This window comes from Pezoporus wallicus, unplaced genomic scaffold, assembly GCF_028554395.1.
Source record: "Pezoporus wallicus isolate ANWC-B61680 ecotype Strahan unplaced genomic scaffold, APGP_CSIRO_Pwel_v1 contig_8714, whole genome shotgun sequence".
NCBI classification, from domain to species: domain Eukaryota; kingdom Metazoa; phylum Chordata; class Aves; order Psittaciformes; family Psittacidae; genus Pezoporus; species Pezoporus wallicus.
This window is the reverse complement of record NW_026635695.1, coordinates 1,381,374-1,404,797: the sequence shown is the minus strand read 5'-3', so window position 1 is coordinate 1,404,797 and position 23,424 is coordinate 1,381,374. Positions and strand designations below refer to the sequence as shown.

Sequence of the window (23,424 nt, the reverse complement as noted above, 5' to 3'; positions counted from 1 at the left end):
CGCCCTCCCGCGCTCGCTCTGCCTCGCCTCGCCCCGCGCCGTGCAGCACCGCGGACAGCGCCCGCGCGCGCGGGGCGGGGCGAGGCGAGGGCGGGGCGGCGCGGGGGCGCGCTGAGGCGCGGCGGCGAGCGGAGCCGGAGCCGGGCAGAGCCGCGCCGAGCGGAGCCAGCGCAGCCCAGAGCCGGCCCGGCCGAGCCTCGCCGCCGCCGCCGCCGCCGCCGCGATGCTGGACCCGTCGTCCAGCGAGGAGGAGTCGGAGGAGCTGGTGGAGGAGGAGAGCGGGAAGGAGCCGCTGGCGCCCGCCGCGGCGCGGCTCTCGCCCAGCCGCCCCTGCGAGGGCCCGGGCAGCGGCGGCGGTGCGGGCGGTGGGAGCGGCGGGGGGCTGCAACCCGTGGGGCGCAGCAGTGGTGCGGCGCGGCCCGCCAGCCCCAGCCCCTCGGTGGCCAGCGAGAAGGAGAAGGACGAGCTGGAGCGGCTGCAGCGGGAGGAGGAGGAGAGGAAGAGGAAGCTGCAGCTCTACGTCTTCGTCATGCGCTGCATCGCCTACCCCTTCAATGCCAAGCAGCCCACCGACATGGCCCGCCGGCAGCAGAAGGTACCGCCGTGCGTGCTGCCCTGCCCTGCCCTCCTGCGTGCACGGCCGGGCCCGGCCTCCCGTGCCCGTATCCCCATCACTCTGCCTGCCCCTGTCCTCTTACTCCGTGTCAGCAACCCTCCCCTGCCAGCTCCCCTAGCTACCCTTGTGTCCCCTGCTTACCTACTCCCCTGAATGTCCTCCTGCCCCTCTGTTCCTCCTCCTGCCCCCTTCTCTGTCCTCCTCCCAACCAGCCCCATGCAGACACTTCCCAGGCCTGCACCCGTCCAGGCATGCCAAGGGCAACCCCAGTGCAGGGCACCTTGCCCTGTACCGGTGGGGTCTGCAGGCAGCAGCTCTGTTCTGGGGTGCAAAGAGTACCCCCCAGTGTCACCCCTGTATGCTGCTCCCCTCCGTGGTCTCCAGCACGGAGCCAGTGCGGTGACATATGGCACTGCTCCTAGTTATGCAACGTCGGGAGTCAGGAAGTTTGGGATGTTGGCCATCTAAAGGCTGTTGGAAGGAGAGAAATGGGCTACAATGCTGGGGAACGCCAGGCACATGCTCTTGCAAAGGGACTCTGCAACTCCGTGCTCGCTGCAAAGTTTGCTTAACTGGGAGTGCCAGCGCTGACTTGGAGTTACTGAGTCTCATGTCAACTTCTTGCAAGTGTTTATGTGCGGGGAGCTCCCTGACGCTGGCTTCCTGGCAAAATGTGGCAGCAGAGCTTTGTGATGAAGTCGCTGCCACAATCCTGACTCTTCCTCCCCGAGTACATCACCGCAGCAGGGCTGTGTGCTGCTCCAGGCAGAGGCTGGGCAGGAGTCTTTCACTGGAGCTCCTCATCCCAAGGAGCTGTTTTGGAGCTTGTTTCTTTGCTGAGGCAAAAGCTCATGGGCCAGGGTAGAAATTAACTTTCTCTAAAATGTGGGTACAGGCACCTTTGAGTCAAGTAACGGTCAACTTCTCCCTGTGGCAGCCAGAGTTAGGTCAGTGATGGGATGTAGTTGTCGGGAGTGGATAGCTGATTTGTTGTCTCAGTTGAGTTCCTTAGACTGCAATTTTAGCCTTGGTACTGTTCTGTGTTCACAAATGACCTTTGCAAATCAGGCAGACTCCTGGATGTATTGATGCAAACGACATTCAGTTCTGCTACACCACAGGACTATTATTAGTCACTGCAACATACGGAGGTAGGAAAGTGTATCCGTACTGCATATAGTTTAAAGGCAATATAGGACAATCTGGTGTTGCTGGAAGGTGGAATGAGCTGCTTTTGTTTGCTGAGCAAAGTGCATAGCTGAAAATATAGCTAGGTTTGGAGGCTATATATATCTATTCTTTTTTGTCTACAACCTTTTTCAGTAGATTGTGCATTTTCAAAGTCATCTTGGCTTTTGTTTCTTTTGCAATTTCTTTGTGTTAAGATGATAGCTTTAAAGTAATGGTTGGTTTTGCAGAAATTGAAACAAGCTCTGCAACTGTTTCTCACATAGAAGTGAACTGAGATTGAAAAGGACTTTTTCCACAGGAGCAGGCAGCATGTTAGTGGTCTGGAGAAGAGTGGCTGGGAAGAAGGGTGATTTGTAGTCCATGAAATCAAAATGCTGCCCTGTAAAGGGACAGAAGAGGGGAGGGAAAGACAAAAAGGGGGGAATAAAGTACAGGTGAAACAAGGAAATGAAGAGTAATGAGAAAAATGATCAAGTGGCAGCAGTACCCAATGGAGTGGGGAAATTACACAGGATCTTGTGAGGAAATAATCCATTTGCTGTGAAATTAAGAGTGTAGGGAAATGCTTCTGCCTTATTTATGCAAATAACTAACAGAGGTGTGTCTCAGGGGCTGACCGTGTGCCATCAAACTTAACAGTGGGATGGAATTGGGAAAGCTAAATTTAACTTGACAACACAAGTCAAATTGAATTCACCCTTTTAAAGGTGAATTCAGTCTGGGTTTTCGTCTTCTGGATATCCCTATATTCAGTTGTCATGCTGGGAGTAAATCCCAACACTCTTTCCTTAACCAGTACTTCCATTAAAGTCAACTAAAGCACTGCTGGAGCGTGGAGTTTTCATGTGCTCCTCTGCTTTCCTTGTGCATCTCTCTGACAAAGCCCATCCTTCCTTTTCTGGCTCAAGGGGGACCAGGGAGTGAAAGTGTGGGACTTGTTCCCTCTTCTATCATGGTTTAGTGTGATGTGTCCCGGCCCATGGCAGGGGGGTTGGAACTGACTGATCTTAAGGTCATTTCCAACCTTAACCATTCTATGATTCGACGGTGGCTCTGCCAGGTTGAATGGTCTCTGTGGGTACTTTGTATATTGTTGGGCCTTTGGTCATGATGGAAATACCAGGTGCTTCGAGACTCACCAGGGTGGAGCAAATGTATTTTGCTTCTCAGGGGAAAAATGGGAGAAACAAAGCAGGTTTTGGTTCTGCACTGATGGGAGTTGTTGCCTCCACTTCCTCATTAGTAGAGGAGGGATAAACCCCTTCCTTCTCCATGTGCCATTTGCCTCTGCACTCTCACAGTCTGCCACTTGCAAGGGAAAGGTTTCATCTTCTGAGTAAAGCAAGCAATTGATTTTGTTGCAGTCGCAGCTTCCCTGGGCTGAAGATCCCTGTGGTACCTCCCCTTGAGGTGTGTAATCCTCCCTCCTTGATCCTGCAGCGCTGCTCTATCAGAGCTGGCTGGTACCCTGAGCCCCAGGGGGTTACAGCAGTGTAATGCGCAGGCACCGCAGGTACCAGTTGTGTAGCAGCATGCCTGTGTGTAGTGCTGGGGAGCTGGAAAGTGCAGCCTGGTCTTTTACAGTGCTTGCAAACCACCTTGGAATAAAGGAAAGGGTGTACTTAAGGTACTGTTGCAACAGAAAGATAATTACGTGTGGTTTCATAAATTATAATGTATACAAGAGAGAAGAGAGCAGTGGAAATATGTGAATGGATGGGTATGTACTGTACATGGCATGACAACATTGCATGTTTACTCTAGTAACAAACTCTGTTTCAGAACTCAAGCTAAATTCAAGCAAATGCCACTCAGAGCTAATGTTTTTCTGATCCTGACACCCTGGAAGTTTCAGCAACAGAGTAAAAATTGTTTCTTAGATCAGTGTGTTCAAGCCTACGCTTCTGCTTCAGGTTTATCTTGATGTTTATGTAGTAGGGCTTCACTTGGGTAACTACACATCTGTGGTGTCTAGCTGTAAGTTTTTATTTACAACTTACTAGTATTGTTTCTTAAGGGGAAAAAAAGGTGGGCTTATTACATACCTGCCTGTGCTGTCTTACTTCCCACTTAGGTTTCTTTTTTAAGCCACCACTGAATTCCAGGCACATTTGACAGGCAGATAACTGTCTGCAAGATATTCGTCCCTTAAAAGCTTGGTGAAAATAGGGGCATCTGTATTTATCTCCTACTCCAGGTGGGAGGAAGGAGGCTTTGTGCAGACAGCCCTTACTAGACACTGGAGAGTCTGAGCAAGAGACCTACTGAGTGGGTGGCCCCAGAGGAAGAGCTCCCATTGGACCTTATACCTTTCTGGACACTGAAGGCTCCAGCCTTGAGATGCAGCTCAGGAGGAAAGCAGCTTTGCCAGCTCTGCTGTGTCTCAGAACAATGTGTTTCAATACCGCAGATGGCACTTAGCTTGGTAATTGCTTGCCCAGGATGTATTTAGTCTTTTCCCTTGCTCATGCTGACTTGTTGGAAGTAGAGTTGAGACAACTCTGTGCCTCTCCCTGCTTGATCCCAACTATCTGAAGCCTTTGGGAGGAGAGCTCAGCTGGCAGCCTGGGGGAGTCGGGCTATGTGTATGTCTCTGTAGTGATGCAGAACAAGCACCCTTGGATGTGGATTATACACCTGGCTAAATACCTCCAAAGCACGGCAGCCAAAAGGCACAGTGAACCCAGGAATTCGTGTTTGCTCACTCAGTATACCATAAACTTAGAGATCTTCTCCGTGTTATCACCAGCTGCTTGAAAACACTTGTTGGGAAAGGGGCAGCTGGAAGAACTCGCTAGGAGATGAAAAGTGGAGAGCCCGATAGGTCAGGCATCACTGCAGTTGTGCATCACCTGCTTTCATCCCTGCAGAATGAGGGAGCAGGCAGGCAGCATGTAGGAGAGTAAATCAGTTCCAAGCAGGATAAATGTGGGATGAAGTAAAGTTCCAGCTTAGTTGCAGATTACTGGAGCTACTCCTGGGAGAAGTGGCTTGTGATTTGGGTGCTTGTGTAAGCCTGTGGAATGACGTCAGGTGCATTAGCCAAATTCTCAGGCAAATTCAGCAAAGAGCTTAAGCTTGTGCTTTGCTAAATGGTGATTAATTTAAGCACGGTGCTTAATGCAGAACAAGTGTGAGGGATCAGAAACTCAGTTAAATTGGTTACGAGGCATCTTCAAGTACCACATTTCTGCCGTTTTGGCATGCATGCAGGTGCCATGAGGTAGGAAATAAAGTAGTGCAGACTTGCAAACAATCACTTCTTCCCTGTCATGGGCTTGGTTGTTGCTCTCCTTGTTTACACAACTTCTCTCTTAAAACCACCAAAACCTTGTTCTGGGACAGACCAGGACTCAGGTGGTGTTGGGACTTGCTGTAGCAGCTTTCTGCTGATGATGTTATGGTCAGATTCTGCTCTGCTGGCCCCAAGAAGCTATCCAGAGTATGTTTTTCTCAGTGCTGCAGGAGATGGGTAAAGATAATATTCTGCTTGTTTTCTCACTGTTCCTCAGTTGCTCTGTAGTGCAAGGAGATGCAAGGTCCAGGTAGGTCTCGAGCGTGAGCTGGACCCCATGCACAGCTCTGTAGTTACAGCAAAGCTTGCAAGATAATTATTAGCACTATACCCATAAAAACCTGGAAGATTAATTAGGGGCTGCTCAGCTTGGACATAGGCCATTGCCACCACCAAATGAATGTGGTGTGTGTGGCCGGGCTCTTGGCTAGAGCTGGCCTTGGGTCAGCTCTGTGCTAACCCTTAAGTGAAGATGAGCTCGCCTGTGTTTCACTGCTGTATGGAGAGCATTGCCGTGGGGAGGGAGGTCTTGTACATCTGAGATGCAGTGTTCCTTAGTACTGTGGAGTGCAGAATGTGGTCATTGTGCTCTAATTGTCTGGAGTCTGCAGAAAATGGTTATTTTCAGTTTAAAAACATATCATATATTTTGCCAGTGCCTTATCTTAATTTAATTCTGGGAGATATTAAATACCTGTCATACTTTGGCTATTTATACGCTTGCAGTTTATTGCATTGGGATGCAAGTAATTAAATAGGCTGTGAGCTTGGTCTGTGCAAAACTTTGCAGTTCCTGATCCATAGCCTGACAATTCAGTTACTGTGGCACCTCTTGGGCTCCTGTGAACTAAGAATGGAGAAGACTTATCAGATTGTGCAGTTCCAAGCCCTGTCCTTTCCAAAAAGTATTGTTTATGGCCAGGCTTTACATAGTCTAGACGCTTTCCCCGAAGCACTTTGCCTTTTGCACTACTTGTAATTCCTTCTGCTGAGTGATGAGTCACTTGTTCTCCGTTCACTTAAGCGGGAAGGGGCCAGCGAGTCATTTCCCTATGTAATTTTTTGTTAGCTGGAGAAGCAGTAATTTGTTTTTAGTGTGGTTCAGCAGTAGGAACTCGGCAATCACAACACTACAACTAGCAGTGCGTGTGTACAAACCCCTTACAGCTACTGCCAATGCTGTAGTCCAGGGGGCTACAAGGTAAGCATCCTGTTTCTATTTAATGGTGTAAACCTGATTAATATGTTAAGACTAATCAATATAGTATCATCAATAAAGCTGTTGGTTGGTGTTGATGTGAATGCAACTATAGTGGCTTCAGCAGTGCCAGGGGTTCACCCACACAGCTATCTCTACGAACCACATATATTTTAGTGTGTCTTTGAAAACTAAGACTAACTAAAACACTGAAGTTCCCTTAAACAGCAAAGACCTCCCCTGATGGGGAGCAGGTCCTCTCTGTCACCCAGGAGGATGGGTGGCTTCTCAGGGGTGGGGTTTGATGAGTGGCCCCTCAAAGGTCTTCTCTTCCTGGAAATAGAGCAGGGTGAGGTGCAGGGGAAGGTGACACTTTGGTCACCAGCTCTTGGTAAGCATGGTGCAGGCATGGAGGACAAGCAGGGTTCATCTCCTCACCTTGGTCACTCCCCAGCACAGGTGATAGCACTGGGTTCCAGAAGGTCAGAATTGGGCCACCCTTCCTGTAGGGCATGCTTTGAGGTCCAGCAGCAGGGTCTTCATGAGGGTGGGAGACGGGAGATGCAAAAGGTGGAAGGTTCTTGGATAGTTTCCCTGTGTCATGACCTTGTGGGTGCTGCAAAAAGTTACATGGAGCATCCTAACCTGGTGTTTGCTTTGGAAGAAGTTATTTGTGGTTACTTGGTGTGCTTTGAGTGGGTTTTCTTCTGGATTGGACATAATTCTTAGAATTGGGTGTAAGCGCAGTCACCGACTGTTAGACCTGAATGTGTGAGATCGGTGTTTGAAAAGGTACTTTTAGTGATAATATTTGATCTTGTTTGTCTGTGATTCAGGCTGATAAAGTCAGGCATTGTCTAGAATTTAAACACCCGAGTCAAAATGTCATGCAAATGTTTATTCAGCTTGGGGTAAGCAATGCTGTGTCTGTAGTTGTCATAGGTCAAACCTGTCTGTAAGCTTGGGAGCTTGGACTTTTATTAGCATGAGTTATATAATGATGACATGAGGGGGACATTAGTACAGGCCACCTCCAGTATGGAGGGGCTGGAAAACTGCCCCAACATACAGCTTGGTGACTTGAACCATACAGCTTGGTGACTTGAACCATACAGCTTGGTGACTTGACCCATGTGCTTCAGGGCAGTTGTATGATCACAGCTACTCAAGAGCTGAGCATCTGCCTATACCCAAATGTTAGTGTTTGAGGAAACTTAATGAAATCTAAATTATCATGTGTTTTCTAGCCCACAGGGTGGGGAATTTCTAATGATGGTGCTGTGGTGTTTCTCTTAGGGGACTGGAGATGCTGTGTGCAGATCCTGAAGGAACCCCACTGACTTTGGTAGGACTTCGGGCTGATGCCCCAGTGCGTTTGTACAAATACCCTGGCAAACAGGCTACACACTAATGATCCAGCAGTGGCCTTATGCAGAAGAAAGAAGCCCTGCACACAGCATAGCTGCAGCACTCTGGCCTGCTCAGGCTCATCTCGCTTCCCTGGATTGGGGCTCAAAGTAGGTGTTTTGGCTCCCAATTGCCTGTCTGGTTCAGGAGAGGAAAGTAATAGGGAGAAAAGGCTATTTTCCAGGCTCAAACCATGAGGAGCTGCTGGTAGAAGTTATTTGTTAATAAATGTCTTATTGAAACAATCTTACACATTGTCTTGTGAAGAGCATCAGCAGAGTCTGCTTTAGCATCTAAATTTGATCCCAAACACCTGCTGAGCTGGAAAGGATGGCACTGGGACTTTGCAGATCCTGTAAGTTTGTAGTAACCATTGATGTCTGTTAGTTGCAATGTGTGTTTGCAGTCAGTGAGGTGTGGAGCACACAAGCTCCTGCAGGAAGCAATTCTCCTAGGGAATTTATCATGTTATCAGTCTAGCTGATGCTCAGTTGGCATTGCCCTGAGATGCAGAAGGCTGTGTGTTGGTCGTAGCCATGTGTTGGGATGCCCAAGATGGTAAAATCCTGCATACCAACACACAGCATTCCTCCCTTCTGTACCACAGGGAGCAACCCCTTGCTTTCCTTGGAGCTACTCAGAGAAGGGAATCAGTTTGCATCCATCAGGAGGGATGCAGGTGGGCGTGAGGGTTGTTTTGGAGCCTGGGGAGTCACAGCTGAAGTACAGGCTCTGTCTAGGAACAAGCTCCCTGCTGGTAGCACCATGGAGAGATAAAGGGACTTGGGTTGATATTTGGCTGTAAGAGAGAACACAAAGTGATGCTCCTAAATACAGCACTGTGCTCACTGGAGTAAGATACAATGTTAGCTCAACAAGGAGGCAGATTTGGGATAAAAACCTTATTTTTTCTGTTCTGTTGGCACTGCTGTTGATGCTGACGGGGCCTAGCTTTTGCAAGAAGGGGGTTTCACTTTGTCTGGCGTGCTGTGGGGAGGGTCAGCCTCTCTTGCACCTCAGCAGCAGAGGGTTTAGGCAGCTGGATGTTGATGCGGGCATCACACAAGCAGAACGTGAAGCAAAAGACACATTTTCCCGAAGATGCCAAATCCTCTTTCCTGATTCATCAAGAGGGCACAAACGCTTTGCATATCGCACATGCCAAGTTTGTTTTCATTCCCTACGCCCCTAGATTTCCCCTCCCTCCCAACAGACTGCTCCTACCCTTCTCGCAACCAGAGATGACAGACTCATTGCTGCCTCAGAAGGAAGCTAATGGGGTGACGCAGCAGGAGCCAGCTGCTCCGCTACCTGCATGGTGACAATGCAAGGATGAAGGAAGGACAAAGCCAGCGCTTCCTCAGCCATAGGCAAGGCTATGTGTGTGTGACCCGCTAGCGGCGTGTGCTGCAGTAAACCAGTGCTGTGCCTCCCAGTGCCGGCACCACAGACCACCCTCTGCCAGCGAGACCTCTAGGCAGGAGCCATCTGCTGCTGTTATCTGGGGATGTGCAGCTGCCTGAGCTGCGCGGAGCTGTGTTTTGGTGCATAGCCAAGAGCTAGCTGGAGTTAGGACTGCGGAGACTGCGTGTGCTCAGGCATTCACGAGGGCAGAGCGGCTCCCAGGCGTGAGTTGGTGCCGATGCTCTGCTGTGGGAAGGAACGGGGAGCTGGGAAGGGCATCAGGCCTGGATGAAGGAATTTGGAGCTGGGAAGTGACAGCTTTGCTTCATCTCTTTCCTTGGCCCTTTAGTGCTTCAGTCTACAAATTATCCCCTCCAGAAAGGGCATATGGGAAGGAGCCAGGGCAAGGAGGAAGGATTGCTTACAGCTCCCAGATGCAGCTGCGTTTCCCCACCATCCCTGCTGACATGGCCATGCAGGGATGATGAGGAGTAGTACTTTTCTAGCCTATAGATGTCTCAAGAAAGAACTGATGTCATCAGTAACTTGAGTTGATCATGTGGTGGTGATTTAGGTTGGCCAGAGATCTGCCTGGTACGATTTCTGCTCATTGGTGGGTTGGGGTGAGATGGATGCTTCTTTCTAAGGCTGTTTTGCATCCCTGCTGCTGAACTTTTGTATGGAGTTCCTCAAGCTCAGACCGCTGAAGCCTCTATTGCAAAGCTCCTTCTTGGTACATATTTCATGCAGAAAGATGTGTGTGATAGAAAATCTCCTTGTAAACTCTCTTCTCTCAGCTTCTGTCTTGCACCAGAATATTCCTGTTTGTGCAGAAGTCACCCCAAAAGTGAATCAGATCCTGCTGAACAGGACAGTCTTCCCACCACCTATTTATAGTGTGTGCAATTACCCTCCATGCATCTCGGAACTCTAATTGCCTTTTTATTGCTGTTTAGCAGTGTGTTAAAGGTTTTTGAATGCTCATGCCTTGTTTTCTCATTAGCTCTATTTATTCCTCCTTTGGCTCCCTTCCTCAACCTCATCAAATTTAGCATCGTCTTGCCTTCGGGGCCTTGGGCAGCTCTGCTGCTTCTTACTTCTTTTCGCATGTCCTTTCTCATGTTGCTGCTGCAGATGCTTTGTATTCCCCAGTCTTGTTGAGACGTGCTCTCAGGGCCCATCTCCTGGAAGGGGCTTTCTCCCTGCAGTGGTGCCCTGACAGTGATCCCTTTGCTGGGCAGGGTGGCTCAGACAAGGCACTTTGCATCAGGCAGGATTGGTTAGCGTGGCAAGGCTCCATGCAATTAGGAGTTGGTACATGATCTGGGACTGGGGAGTAATGGTCAAGAGTCTGGAGAGGGCCTGGTGATAACGACTGGGAGCTGATAAGCAAGGTGGGAGGCAGGGGCTGTAGCCTAAGGTTCCCTGCATGGGTTTGTTTTGTCAGGGTGGCCCAGGAGCTGCTGTGTCGCCAGTGGTCCTCACATAGAATAACAGACTGGTTTGGGCTGGAAGTGATGTTAAAGACCATCCAGTCCCAACCCCTGCCACAGGCAGGGACACCTTCCACTAGAGCAGCTTGCTCCAAGCCCCTGTGTCCAACCTGGCCTTGAACACTGCCAGGGATGGGGCAGCCACAGCTTCTCTGGGCACCCTGTGCCAGCGCCTCAGCACCCTCACAGGGAAGGATTTTTTCCTAATGTCTAATGTAAATCTTCCTCTCCGTCAGGTTAAAGCCATTCCCCCTTGTCCTGTCCCTACGTGCCTTTGTAAAAATCCCTCTTCAGATTTCCTGTAGGCTCCTCGTGGCACAGCCTGTCCCTAAAGCCAGTGTGTTGGGCTGGGGGCACATACAGCTGGTATCACTGGGACTACTTTGTTAATGCTCCATGTGTTTCCTGTACCTGTTTTGACCAGATGGCCGTTCTCTCTCTGATAGCCAGGACAACATGGGCTTTGTGCTTGTGCAGTGCCTGGCACCCTGGCTGGGTAACTGGGAGCCAACAGATGCCTGGGTTTGTCTCTTAGTCTTTGAGTGCAAAGTCCTCTTTGATGTTATTTGCTTTATGTTTTAGCCTTGTTGTGTGGCATTTCCATAGCTCAAATTAATTCATTTATCCCCTGAGGTGCTTGCTTGCTCACAGTTGTCCAGAACTTTATTGCCCTCCTCTTGTGTACTGAGGAGCCCACACAACTCTGAATCATCAGTAAATGTAATCACAGTGCTTGATGTTTGTTCTTCCAAGTCAGTGATATATACAATAAATGAAACTAGTCTTAATACTGATCTGTGCCTCCCCTTTCCAGCACTTGTTCTGTTCCAAAATGCTTCCTTCGCTGCGTACAGCCCCACCACTCGATCCTAACAGCATTCCTATTGACTGGAGAGATTAATATTTTATGCAAAATCATATCTAAAGCTTTCTCGTCCTATGGGTAATTTATGGCCAGAGGTTGCTCCCGGCAACCTTAGCACATCTGCTAAGCGTGGTGTCAGCTCAGTGAGGACTTGGTGACCAGGCTGAGTTAAATAACCTGTGGCACTCTGCAGGCTGAGGGCTCAGCATCCTCACCCACGGGCTCCAGCCAAGTGCGGGGGGTTCATTAGTCAAAGAGATAATTACTGAGCTGAAACAGGGACTGGGGCATCCTGGTCTCAGAGGGTTTGCTGCTTCGGGTTCTGTGTGCTCCCGGGTGAAAGCAGAGGCAGAGCTTAGCGGTTGGGCTCTGGCTGTGGGCTCAGCTCCCTGCTTGCTCCTTCACAAGCTCGCACAGTTCTCCAGATCTTTCTCAAGCTGCTGTCAATAAAAAGGTGATGAAAATATTTCTCCTTGCTCTGTAGAGCACTGGAAGTCAGTGAGAGTTATGAGGTGCTGAGTTAATTGCTCAGAGCAGGATTCTCAGGTCCCTGGGAGCACTTGGATGGGACCTGGTGAGAATGGGTCTGCTGTAACTCACATCAGACACTGAGCGTCCACGAGCCACCCCTTCAGCTTCCTCTGTGTCCTCCGAGCAGCTTCTACAGCTGCCTCCTCTTATAATAAGACAGTTAATAGTTTTGCATAATTCATGCCTGCAAGTTGTATGCACTTGATGACAGGAGACGATGTTTAATTTACACACATGGGGCTTCATACAGATTTTAACAGCTCTATGCACAACAGCCTGACACCCTTCCCTTCTCTCTGTGTTTGGAAGGTGTGCAGCAAGCTGCCTGGTGTCTGCAGCTCACTCCTCTGTCATCTCCTAAGCTTGCCTCACGTGCTGCTGTCCTTCAGCAGGGTGCAGCAGGGAAAGTTGCACTGTAATGCAGAAGCAGGATGGGAAAATCTTCACCCTTACTGCTCCACTTTTCTCTTTTAATGCTCCCAAAACCCAACTGCTCTATGAAAGGAAGGCAGCCTGGAGCGCTGAGCCTGGTTTTGCATTGCTGGGAGTCTGCGAAGCGAGGCTCAGCTCCAGATGGGTGCTCTCTGGATGCACGCCCATGTACTCTGATTGCCCTTGCTTAGGGCGCTCTTGGTGCAAACCACGGCCTCCAGATGTTGGTCCTGTGCTGATGGCTATGGCTTGCAGGGACAACCAAAATGGGCCTAACAAGAGACTGGTATTTAAAGTAGTGTAATAGCTCAGCTGCCCCCTGTTTAAGCCTGTAGGAAAGAATCAGAGGTTTTATTCTTCTCCTGCTCCTATCAGCCAAATGCATAAGATTCAGTGGCCACTGAGAAGCAGATGGGTTGCTATTTCTGTGCCCTTTTGTTTGATTGCTGCAGGTAGGGAGGGAGTTACAGCTGCTCCAGTAGTGTGGCAAATCATCTCCATTTATCTTGTGGTGTTCTGCCTCGATGATGTCAGATGGTCTCTTTACATTGCATATATATTCAGACTAAGCAAATCACAGTGTTTTTCCCATTAAAATTTAATGATGAAAGATGACGCTGTAAGTGATTTATTTTCTTCTTTAATCAATTGTTTCATTTGCTGTATAACCCTCATGGTAATGATAATAATCTTTCCTTGCTGGGGCTCAGGAGAACAGATGTGCCTTTTGAATTTAGTTTTTCTTTTTACCTAGACAGAATCTTCCTTTTCCCAGCTCTGATTACTTGCTTTGCAATGCTGTGACCTATATTCAAGGTGAAACTTGTGATAAATATTTGCTTTGGGGAGGGAGGCACAACCATGGGTTTTGAGAAGATTAAGGCCTGTCAGGCAGCAACCCTCATTTCAATTAGACATCAAAATGCAAATCATCCATTTAGAGTAGGTCAAGGTGAGAGTAGAAAGGACTTTAATCCGTTCTGAGATCGAGTTGAAATCCTACTGTGCTTTAATTGTTCTTGGTCAGTTATGTTGGCTAGGAATCATAGACTCATGGAGTGGTTTGGGTTGGAAGGGACCTTAAAGCTCATCCGGTTCCAACCCTCTACCGTGGGCAGGGACACCTTCAGTAGACCAGGTTGCTCCAAGCCCCATCCAACCTGGCTTTGAAATGGTGTGGGGATAGCTCAAAAAAGCAGTAAAAGCGAGTAAATGCTTGGTATGGAGCAGGTAGGTGCTTGGGAGGCTTTTCTTCCCTTTGCTGGCTTTGAGATAGTGAGCAAGAGAGCTTGAATGGTAGAAGACTAGGAAATATTTTCCTACCCTCTGCTTGAAGAGATTAATTAGTTTTACAAAATGTAAATGGAAGATGATGTTTCTACTCTTTATTCTCCATTTTTCTGTTTCTCCTTCTGGCTTCTCAGGAAAACATTAATGAAAAAATTGGGGGTGAGAACCAGTAAAAAACGACCCTGTTGAAACCATGTGTACAAGGTCGTAGCTGTTTATGTAGCAAATCTCACAGGACTTGAGAAATGTCCTTGCTGTCGTCTTGTGCAATTTATCAAGGGTGTTTAAGGAGTCACAGCACTACTTTGCACCAGAGATGGCAACCAGTTAAACATCATGCATCTTTTTGTAGGCAGCTTGGGAGTCTAAGATTTGTAGATACAAGGCTCAGAAGCTCAATGTAAATAACAGAAATGTGAATTATGCAGCTATTTTCATAGCAAAACACTCAATTATGGTTGTGTGTAATCTTTGCACTAGAAAAACTGCTGTAGGCAGAGAAGCTCTATAAATGTCTGTGTTCTTAGGATCCGGACCTTGCCTAAAGGGCACCCCACATCACCCCCCTCCTGAGGGAGCTGAGCAGCCAGTGAGTCCTCCGTGTTGGCATGTTCGCCCTGACCCTATGGGTTTGGGGTGTTTTTGCAGGGCAAACCTTGGCATCGCTCTTGAGAGCTTCTTGGAGTCGGGGACCAAACTGAGGTGGGAAGGGCTACAAGCAGGGAGGCAGAGGCAAAGGAACAACCTTCTGCATCATGCGGGCTGCTGCTGAATCACTGTTTATGCTGTTTCTGTACCTGCTGACTCGAAGTGTGGAAATAGGGTGCCTCTATTTTTAGTTCTTACTTTGTGCATTCATGCACACGCACGCTGAAATTAGACTTCTAGTGATGGGAGCAGTTTCTTGCCTACACGGGAAAAGTATTTCAGAGTTGTGGCACAGTGAGGATTCCTGATTTCTGCTCTTCCTAATACTGTCTGCATGAGGAGAGAGTGGGGAGAGTTGCTTGCTCTGTGTGGTAGTAGAGTGAGGTGGACCCAAGTGCTGCAGAGCTGCCTCTGCCAACTGCAGTCCTGCCCCACTGCCTTTCTGGCATCAGAATTAGAGCTGCCAAATTCAATCTGTGTCTTGCTGGCTTCCATGACCCTCTCCTTTAGAGCTGTTTTGGTACCTAAATATGATCTGCAACTGCTGCAGCAGGACCAGGGTGTTTTGCTTTGCTGCTGTGAGTTTTTACTTGTCTTTGATTTCTTTTGCCCATGGCGTTGCGCACTGATACGAGTGGAGCGGTATCGAGCTCTATCCACAGAGGAGTAGGTCTGAAGATGAAATCAGCCCATTTGTGTTGACTGTTACCTGCTGCTATGGTTAACGGTGAAAACAGGCACTGCTTTTGCGTACAAGCTGGGACATTGAGGTGAGGTAAAGTGGTGACTTGTCAGTGGGAAAAAAAATCACATTGTTTTCATTAGGGCCATAACCTCATTTACTTTGTTAACGCTGCATGGAGCAGGAGCACACAGGTGATTGCTGGTGGAACATTCCAGTGAAAACAAGGCTTTCCCATCCTAGTGTATTGGGCTTGACAATGGCATTTTGGGAAGAGAAGAAGTGAAAAGTAAGTGCTTTGCTTTTAAATGGCTCTGTCATCCGTGTGGCAGCAGGTCTCTGTCGGTCTGTCCTCAGCTGCTGCAACTTCAAAACCCAGCCAGGATTCCCTAGAGCTGGTGAGATTATTTGACTAACTGATATTATTTAGAAGCTACATTATTCCCTCCCTGGTGTGCAGGGTGATGGTCCCTGCCACCAGAAGGCCTGGGAGTGGGTGCTGCTCCTCCAAATGCTGCGTATGGCAGTAACAAACTGGTGTGAGTATTGTGTCCTGTGTGTACAGGTAGCACGGTGAAAAGTTTGTCAGAATTCCTGCCTTAAACCCCCTCTGTCCAAAACCTTAATACCATATTGTATTTGTATCTCTGATGTTCTTCCAGCTGCCCTCTAGGGTTTGCTGATGGGAGAAGATGGCAGGGGGAGACCCTGCTGCTCTTGGATGCTGAGCAGGGTTTGGCATCAGCTGGTGGGAATCGTGGCTTTGACTCCAAGATCTCTGTAGCTTTGGTTCCTGGAAAGCCTGGTTGCTAAACTGCCATCTCCCAGCAGGTCTCGTATCCTAAACCGCTTGCAGCAGGCCCCGCATCAGTCTTGTTTTCCTCACCCAGCTTGTTCAGAGTCAATATCCAGAAACTAGCGTTGCCTCCAAATTCAGATCCATTTTTCAATAACCATTGACCATGCTGTAAGAGTTTGGGCTGTCCAGAGAGAATGACTTAGTCATTCTGGTACTCACTCCAGCCCAGTGATCTTTGATGTCTTTTGTGTCCTTTGCTGCCCTATGTCATTACAGTGCCTTGATACCTGCACCTGGGAGAGCATGGTGCCCTGTGAAACCCTCTCTGAGTGAGTTCCTCCACTCATTTCAGGGATGAAGTAGTCACTTTCATTGCTGCAGTGTAGTTTTCTGCCTCTGGATTTGCCCAGGGAGCTGTTGTACATTCGTTCCTCACTGTACACATAACCCTGGCTTTATCCTGGTAGGAAGAAGCCTGCTGCATTGTTCTGAAACTTTGCAGCAGGAAGGAGTTTTGTTTCTCATACTTCAGTGTGTTTTCCAGCCCAAATCGTGAGCTGTTTGCCAGAAGTACACACATGGGTATAAACCCATTGGCTTCATCTGGACTGGTTTTCCATGTGTTTGCAGCTGCCCTGTGGAAGAGCATCCCCCGTTTGTTCTGGAAACTTCCCATGGCAGAAGTGGGAAGAAAGGGAAGAGGGGAGCTGAGGAGAGGTGGGAGGAGGGTGCTTGTTTTGAAGGAGAAACACCATTTGCTGTGTTTCACCTGCCTGGAAAGAGACAAGAAGGGGTCCAGTTTGGGAATGAGGTAGAGCAAGGGATCAGTGCATCCCAAGGATGGGATACTGCTACCCAAGGGTATAGTGGGTATTGAGTGGGAACCAATCCAAATCCCTGGCCCGGGTGTTGGAGTGTGAGCCTTGTACCTAATGTTCTTGGTACTGTGATGCTGACGTGGAGAGATGTGTTCCTCCCCCGTGGTTCCTTCATTTAATAGAGAGCACCAGTGATCTTATTCCTGTCTCCTTATAGGAGCAGGCTTAGAGGTCTATTACTAAGTTTATACTGAAAAGCCTATTTGTTAGGTGGGTTTCCCTAAACTTTTTAGATACAGACCCATCATACCTCACTGCTTTGGATGAAAAAATACTGAAAATACTTAATGTCCTTTTTTCTGGACCCCAAACTGACACGCAAATCTTTTCTCTCCAAAGATATTTAAAACCAAGCGTCATGAGGCTGAAACTGTGTGCAAGGAGCTCCCAGTCTCCAGAATTATTCAGAGATTTGCATATCAGAAGGATGCTGAAACCAGTTGCCTTGAGCTTCAGTGGAAAAGTATTTGATGGTATGTGGTATCTTGCAGATACTTTCCCAGGCACCATCCTGTATCAGTGTACTTTTCCATCACTGATGCTATCAGTGGCCAGAGCTCTCTGCTTGGCTTATAGCCATGCTCCTATTTAAGAAACCAAGGCAAGGGGAAGAGAGGCTGAGAACAACCTGTGCAGGGAAGGTGCTTCTGAATCAGTGCTGGGCTCTAGCTCTTTTCTTATTATGGAAAGAGATGCCAGTGGCTGTGCTGGGAATGTTCTGATGTTCAACACAGGGTACGTGATGTCTTGTCAGGTACCTGCACAGAGGGTTTATGGGTCAATACCTTGTTATAGAAATCCATGTGTCTGGCTTGCCTTTCTGCTCTGTAATTGCCACCTCCTTGCTTCCTATCTGCATCCAGTAAGCAAGCTGCTGTGATAGTTAATTACTTTTCTGGGTTGAGTGCTGTATTATAGTCCGTTCTGTCAATACTAATTGTTTTATAGAAATATGAAGTACCACTTTCCCTTCCCTCCAAGGACTTTGAGATGCAATATGGGCTTTAATGATATCATTTGCCCTTCTGTCCAGCATGAGTAGGAAAATATGATCTCCCATTTGCGATAGGCACTTAAGGTTATCTGTTGAAGAGCCGTGAGCACTCTGCTTTTGGGGTCCTTTCTTGTGCCTCTCCAATAAAGCTCTTTCCTTGGTACCTTGCTGGTGGTGTGTATTTATAACTAATCAATCACAACCAAGATCAGAGCAATGACTGTCACTTATTCCTTAACTCCATTCCTTTCCTGGGTGGGGTTCCTCCTTGCTTTTCAACATTTGGCTTAATACATAGGTTGTACAGAAGAGTAAGAAAATAAGAAGTGTCTGTAGATGGGCATCTCCTGAGAGTGCTCCCAGTAGTATGTGAGGATATTGCATGAGGGAAACTTCTTGTGCATGGAAAATGACAGCCCTTGGTGTTCAGTTTTATCTCTGCTTCCACTGGCTTTTGGTCAAGAAGAAACCACTGGTGACGGTTCTTTGCAGGGGGATTTATAATTTTGGATGTGTGTTTATTGCTCTGGAGTAAACACCAGATAAACCCACACTCATTCATAATTAAAGCAAAGTAAATTCAAATATGCCCCAGGTTACCCGATGTGTTTGCAATGACTAATGTTTTGAGGCTGTGCTCTGCTTCTCTTTGCCTCGCTGGAGGTTTTGCTGTTAGCTTTTGTCGTTAGCAGTGCTGCACAGAGCAGGATGAACTCCCAGGTGAGCACCTGAGATCTGGGCTAGCTGTTGTGCAGAGATGAAACAGGCAGCAGAGAAGGGCTCAGTGATAAAGGCCCTGCTACTGGGATGCTCCAGACTTTATCCCGACTGGTTTGTGTACCCACAGTTTCCTGCAGAAGCCTCCAAAAACTGAGATCCATGTGTGTGTGAGGTGCTGCTGTGATTTAAGAGACAGGGAAGGTTTGTTGCAGAAGGGTGGTTGGCAGAGTCATGTTCCCAGTGGGGCAGGGAGGATGAGAGGTGTCTTAGCCTTTCACTGCATAACACCTCTGGTGTGGCATGTGCCTCTGAGTTGCTCCACACAGCTGCAGATCCATGTCCTGGCACTCGGATCAGGGCTTCATCTGCTCTTGGCTGGTTATGCTGGGCAAAACGAGATGGGCTGTGTAGGAGGAGGGATGGGTGCAGGGATTGATGGCATTCCTCTGTCTTCCTAGGGATTCATGGAGCAGAACCATACTTAATTAGACTTGCTTTCAAAAAATAGTCGAACTTCTGTTGTTATCAGTGCTTCTCAATGGCAAGCATGGGAGGGCAAGCAGCCGTGGAAGTATCATAGACAGGGCTGAAAATACTCTGAGACTGGGGACTGGGAGGTGGGAATCTGATCCACAAGTTGAGCAGTAGTAAACAACTGCCAGCTATTCCCACCACATGCCATAGTGCTGGATGTCCTCGGTGCATCCTGGTCAGGCTGCCAATTCTTTGTTGGAAGTCTGAAACTGTTGAACGCAGGGCAAGACTCAGTGGCTGTCAATGCAAGCCATGAACCAGGAGGTGACACACTTCTGTCTCTGGAGCATATCCTGTGGGATTTGTAAACAAAGCTTACTCCAGTATGGACTGAACCTTTTCTTTATTCCATTAAAATGGGGGGACAAAATTAGCTTTTTAGACTTGGCCTCTATCTTCTTCACCTGTGTTGATGGCTGGGTGTTTCTGTGACCAGAGATTTGATGTTAGACTTGGAGTTCTCATGCAAGGACTTCCCATTCCAGCTCAGTGTTCTTGGTGACTTTTCTGCTGTTTTTCTGTGCAAGCGTTCAGCAAAGTTTGGTGTAAGGCTGCTGTCACCTGCAGAATGTCCTATTTTGTGACCTTAAACTTCATCCCAACTTCAAACCTGCTCTGTCAGGGGCTTGAGTGTCCTTGCTGTCCTGTCACCTGAGATTGTTGAAGTCTGCATGTAAATTGGTCTCTGAGAACAGTTTTTTGATCTCAGCCACAAATCTTATTATGGTTACATTAGGGAATGGAAGCACGAGAAGCCAGGTCGTTGTTTAAATGTTAGCATTAAAGGTCAAATTCAGTTGATCTTTAATCCTTTGACAGCAGCACTCTCCAGTCTCATACACCTGCAACTTCATGTGTGCCTACCAGGGCATCAGCAAGAGCTTAGAGATCAGGCGCCAGCAAGGCTGGGCTTCACATCTGGGACTTTTCTGGTGAGGAGAGGCAGGAACGTCTCTGCTTTCAGTTTGTTTTAGGATGAGAGCCTGGAGCTGCTGTTGCTTGGTAGGACCCAATGCTGCTGCTTTGTGCCCGCCATCAGTGAGATGCTGTGCACATTGTCCTTGGTGGGAGTGATGGCACCTCACTGTTTGGGACCAGCAGCTGGAAACCCCTGGCAAAGCACCCACAGGTTTCAGTGGGAGTGGGGCCAACTTGAGGCTCTGGGACATGTGTATTGGGAGGATGTGGGGCCGCGTGCTTCAGAGGTAAAAGGCTCCCGTGCATGGACTTGGGGATGTGCCACTAAAGGTATCGTTGGTTTCATATTCATCTCCTGTGTTTGCAAATCTTGGCGTGAGCTGCAGGTTCTTCTGTTAGTGTTTTGAGGCGCTTTCCTTCAGTTCCTTATTAAAATGCATCTGTTTTTCCTCATTTGGAAAGATCATCTGTATCAAAAAGCTAATGATCACAATACCTGGCTCCCTTTTCCCCAACAAAGCTGACAGCAGTGATATAAATCATTATGTTGCTGATTGTAAAATTGCTACCTTCAGGCACGTCTTTATTTTAGGGTTGGATTTTTTGGCTGCCACAACTTACAAGAGAAAGACAGTTGGAAATACTCTTTTTAATACATAGTTTTCACAGCTCTCAAGTCTCTTTATCGAGTCAGGCTGCTGTGGCTGCCAGGCTGGAAAGAGCAGAAGATTAAAGTGCCTTTCTTTAATATGCAGCTGTGCATGTAAGTATATTGTGGCTTTCCTGAGGTAAGATAAAGTCATAAAGATTTCCTGGTGGGCTTTTGCATTGCTCAGCTATTGTGGTCTTTGCTGCAGTAGTCTATGAATATCCTTTCCTTGGGACTTTTTGCTCATCTGTTCTAAGCCCAAATCACATTCCTGCAGTTCCTAGTGTGGTTGTTGTGGGACTATGGACCTTCCTAGCACTGAGGTGCAGCAGCTCCAACAGAGCTGGGACATGCGGAGTCGTGCTGGGAATTTGGATTTTAGTTGTTAGCTTTTAGAGTGAAATCACACCGGGGTTTTAATGCAGCATCATATGGAAACACTAAGGATTGGGGTTGTTTTGTTTTGGTTTTCCGTTTTAATGGATTTTATTTTCCTCCCACCTATGTGGGGAGATGGAAATACCTGTCTAGGAAAACCAGGAGCTGCAGAGAGTATCAGGAACGCCACCACCATCTGCCCACCTCCCAAACAGCTGATGTGTGTGCTTGGTGCATGACGCCAGCAGGCCTCTATCAAGGGTATGGCTTGTATTTAATTCTGCATTACAATCCCTTTAATCTAGGATTATAGCCAGTTGTTTTCTTCATGCAGGGTGCGTGCTGTCAGATAAAAGCAAGAGCAGCTGGGAGGAGGAGAACAGCTTTGAACAGGGGCTGAAAACCTTGAGTATCTGTAAACGTGTTTGTCAGAGGCATAAACCTATCTCATAGAAGGAGTCCAGGCAGGTGCAGGGGCTGACAGGACCCTCCAGCTCTGATAGATGAAGACCCTGGGAAGGCAACTGGTTGCAAATGAAATAGTAATTGCTTTCCCCCCACTGAATGAAATCTTCTCTGAGGCGATTACACAGATTACAGCTTCCCACTGCAATGTACCAGAATAAATATAGCCTGTGCCTCCCGCGGGGGCTGCCGCAGAGCAGCCTTGGGCTGCAGGGTGCCTTGTGCGCGGTGCAGCGGGTACCTGGAGTCGAGAGTAGGAATCCGGTATGAACAGGGCTGGGAGGATGATGTCGGCTCTCTGATCTTCCTCCCTCGAAGCAGGATTGAGTATGCCCAGGTTGTTTCTGGTAGTGTTTGTCCTGCCAGGTATGCGGGGACAGGGGAGGCTGAGCCGCCTCCTCCTGTGCATCTGCATTCATGCTGGAGTGAGGCCTTTTACCCAGTACCCAACCTGGTTACCTCGCTGTGACACACACCTTTAACTTCTTGTCATGGACACGGGGGATGAATTGTTTTCTCCTTTGCAGCAGATTTTGCCATTGCTTTGAGGACTCTTGTCAGTTCCCGCAGTCCTTCCTCAGGCTCATGTTACTCATCCTGCTCCTGTTCCCCTTCTCAGGGCTCCTTGGGTGGTCAGTGCCCCCGGGGTGCCCCTTCCCTGGTCCAGGGGAAGGAGGGAGCTCCCTCTTCTGCTTCCCTTGTCTACCTATCTCTATGTGATGCTTTGGCTCTTTTTTACAACAAAATACACTTTCCCCATGCTCAGCCTGAAGTCCTCTCCCCCAACAGCTGAACAGCGGTGTGCAAAAGACTTAATGCACCCCCAGCCATGCCCTTTAAACATGTTAAGTTTAAATCATTGCCCTCAATAACGGGTGCATTTTGCCCCCTTGATAATTGGTGGTAGATGCCACTGTGACCGAGGTGCCTACAGAAAATTGTTTTCCTTGCTTATCACAGTATGATTTAACTACCTGGCGTTGTTAGTGTTGTTTGATTAGTTTATGTGCTTCATAATTCCAGGTACAGTGTGTGCACGGTAGTCACATAACAACAAAGCTATCTGAAGTGCAGGAGTCAAACGCGTGTCACAGAGGTCCCTTTGCACTCTATTTAGATCCTTTCCGGAACAAAAGGAAAGTCAAAAAACCAACCCCCAAACCCAACATTTCAAAATGCATCTCTCTTCAGTGTGTGGTAAAAGATAATGTGTTGTGTGGGCTTGGGCAGCGCCACATGATGAGCGTCATGCTGGGCGGCACAAAGCTGTGTCTCTTCCCTGCAGCAGTTTGTGCCCATGAAGAGTCTGGCTTTTCTAAGGTGTTTGAGCTCACATGGGCAAGCACAGATAGAGCGGGAGGGTACAGCTCTCTCCTTCCCCTGCACCCAGTTTGCCTGAATCCCATCAGCACGAGCTTGGGCTCCCCTCCCAGAGCTCAGCATCTGTCTGTGCCCAAGGGATGCAGACTTGTGTCCTTGACACAGCCCTGTGAAAGGGGTGCTCCTGGCTCTCATGGATTATGTGAATTAATTCAAGTTACAAGTTCCTTAGGGCACAGGCTCATGGGATGTTTCTTTACTTCCATTCTGTACCAAGTGATACAAGGAGGCCATGATAGTTTGGTTATCGGCAGCAAAAATAAACCTTGAAGCTGACCTGGGTGTGAACGGGACAAGGCTTCTCTGGGAAGCACAGGATGCTGCAGAGGTGTTTGTAACCAAAGGGATTTGAATGAGCTGTAGGGGAGCATGCAGTAGTGCTTTGGATTGTGAAGGCGATCTCAGTGCCATCCTCTCTTATCAAAGGAATCAGCAGGCATAAATATTTCCCTGGCTCAAGGCTAGTTAGTTCAATTAAAGGTCTTAGCAGCAGTTCAGGAAGAATTTGATGTAGTCAGCTAAGTTGCTTGCTTAAGTGATGTCATGTTGTTATGCTGCCTTTTCCTCTAGCCTCGATTTCTGTGCTGTAAGTAACGGAACAAAATGATCTGTTTCTGTCTGTGGAGAGCTGATGAGAAACGAGTGGTAGAGGTGGTG

The 23,424-nt window shown here is 48.3% G+C and overlaps 1 protein-coding gene across 7 annotated transcripts in view; it reads left to right on the top strand.

Annotated features, from left to right (window-relative positions):
• The first annotated feature begins 218 nt into the window (after nucleotides 1-218).
• CADPS (calcium dependent secretion activator) overlaps nucleotides 219-23,424 on the top strand; it is a 211,381-nt gene continuing 188,175 nt past the window's right edge. For all 7 annotated transcript variants that reach the window (XM_057397353.1, XM_057397350.1, XM_057397349.1 and 4 more), the window contains exon 1: nucleotides 219-595. In XM_057397353.1, the coding sequence (XP_057253336.1) occupies nucleotides 224-595 (372 nt within the window). In that variant the 5' untranslated portion in view covers nucleotides 219-223. The remainder of the gene's footprint in view (nucleotides 596-23,424) is intronic.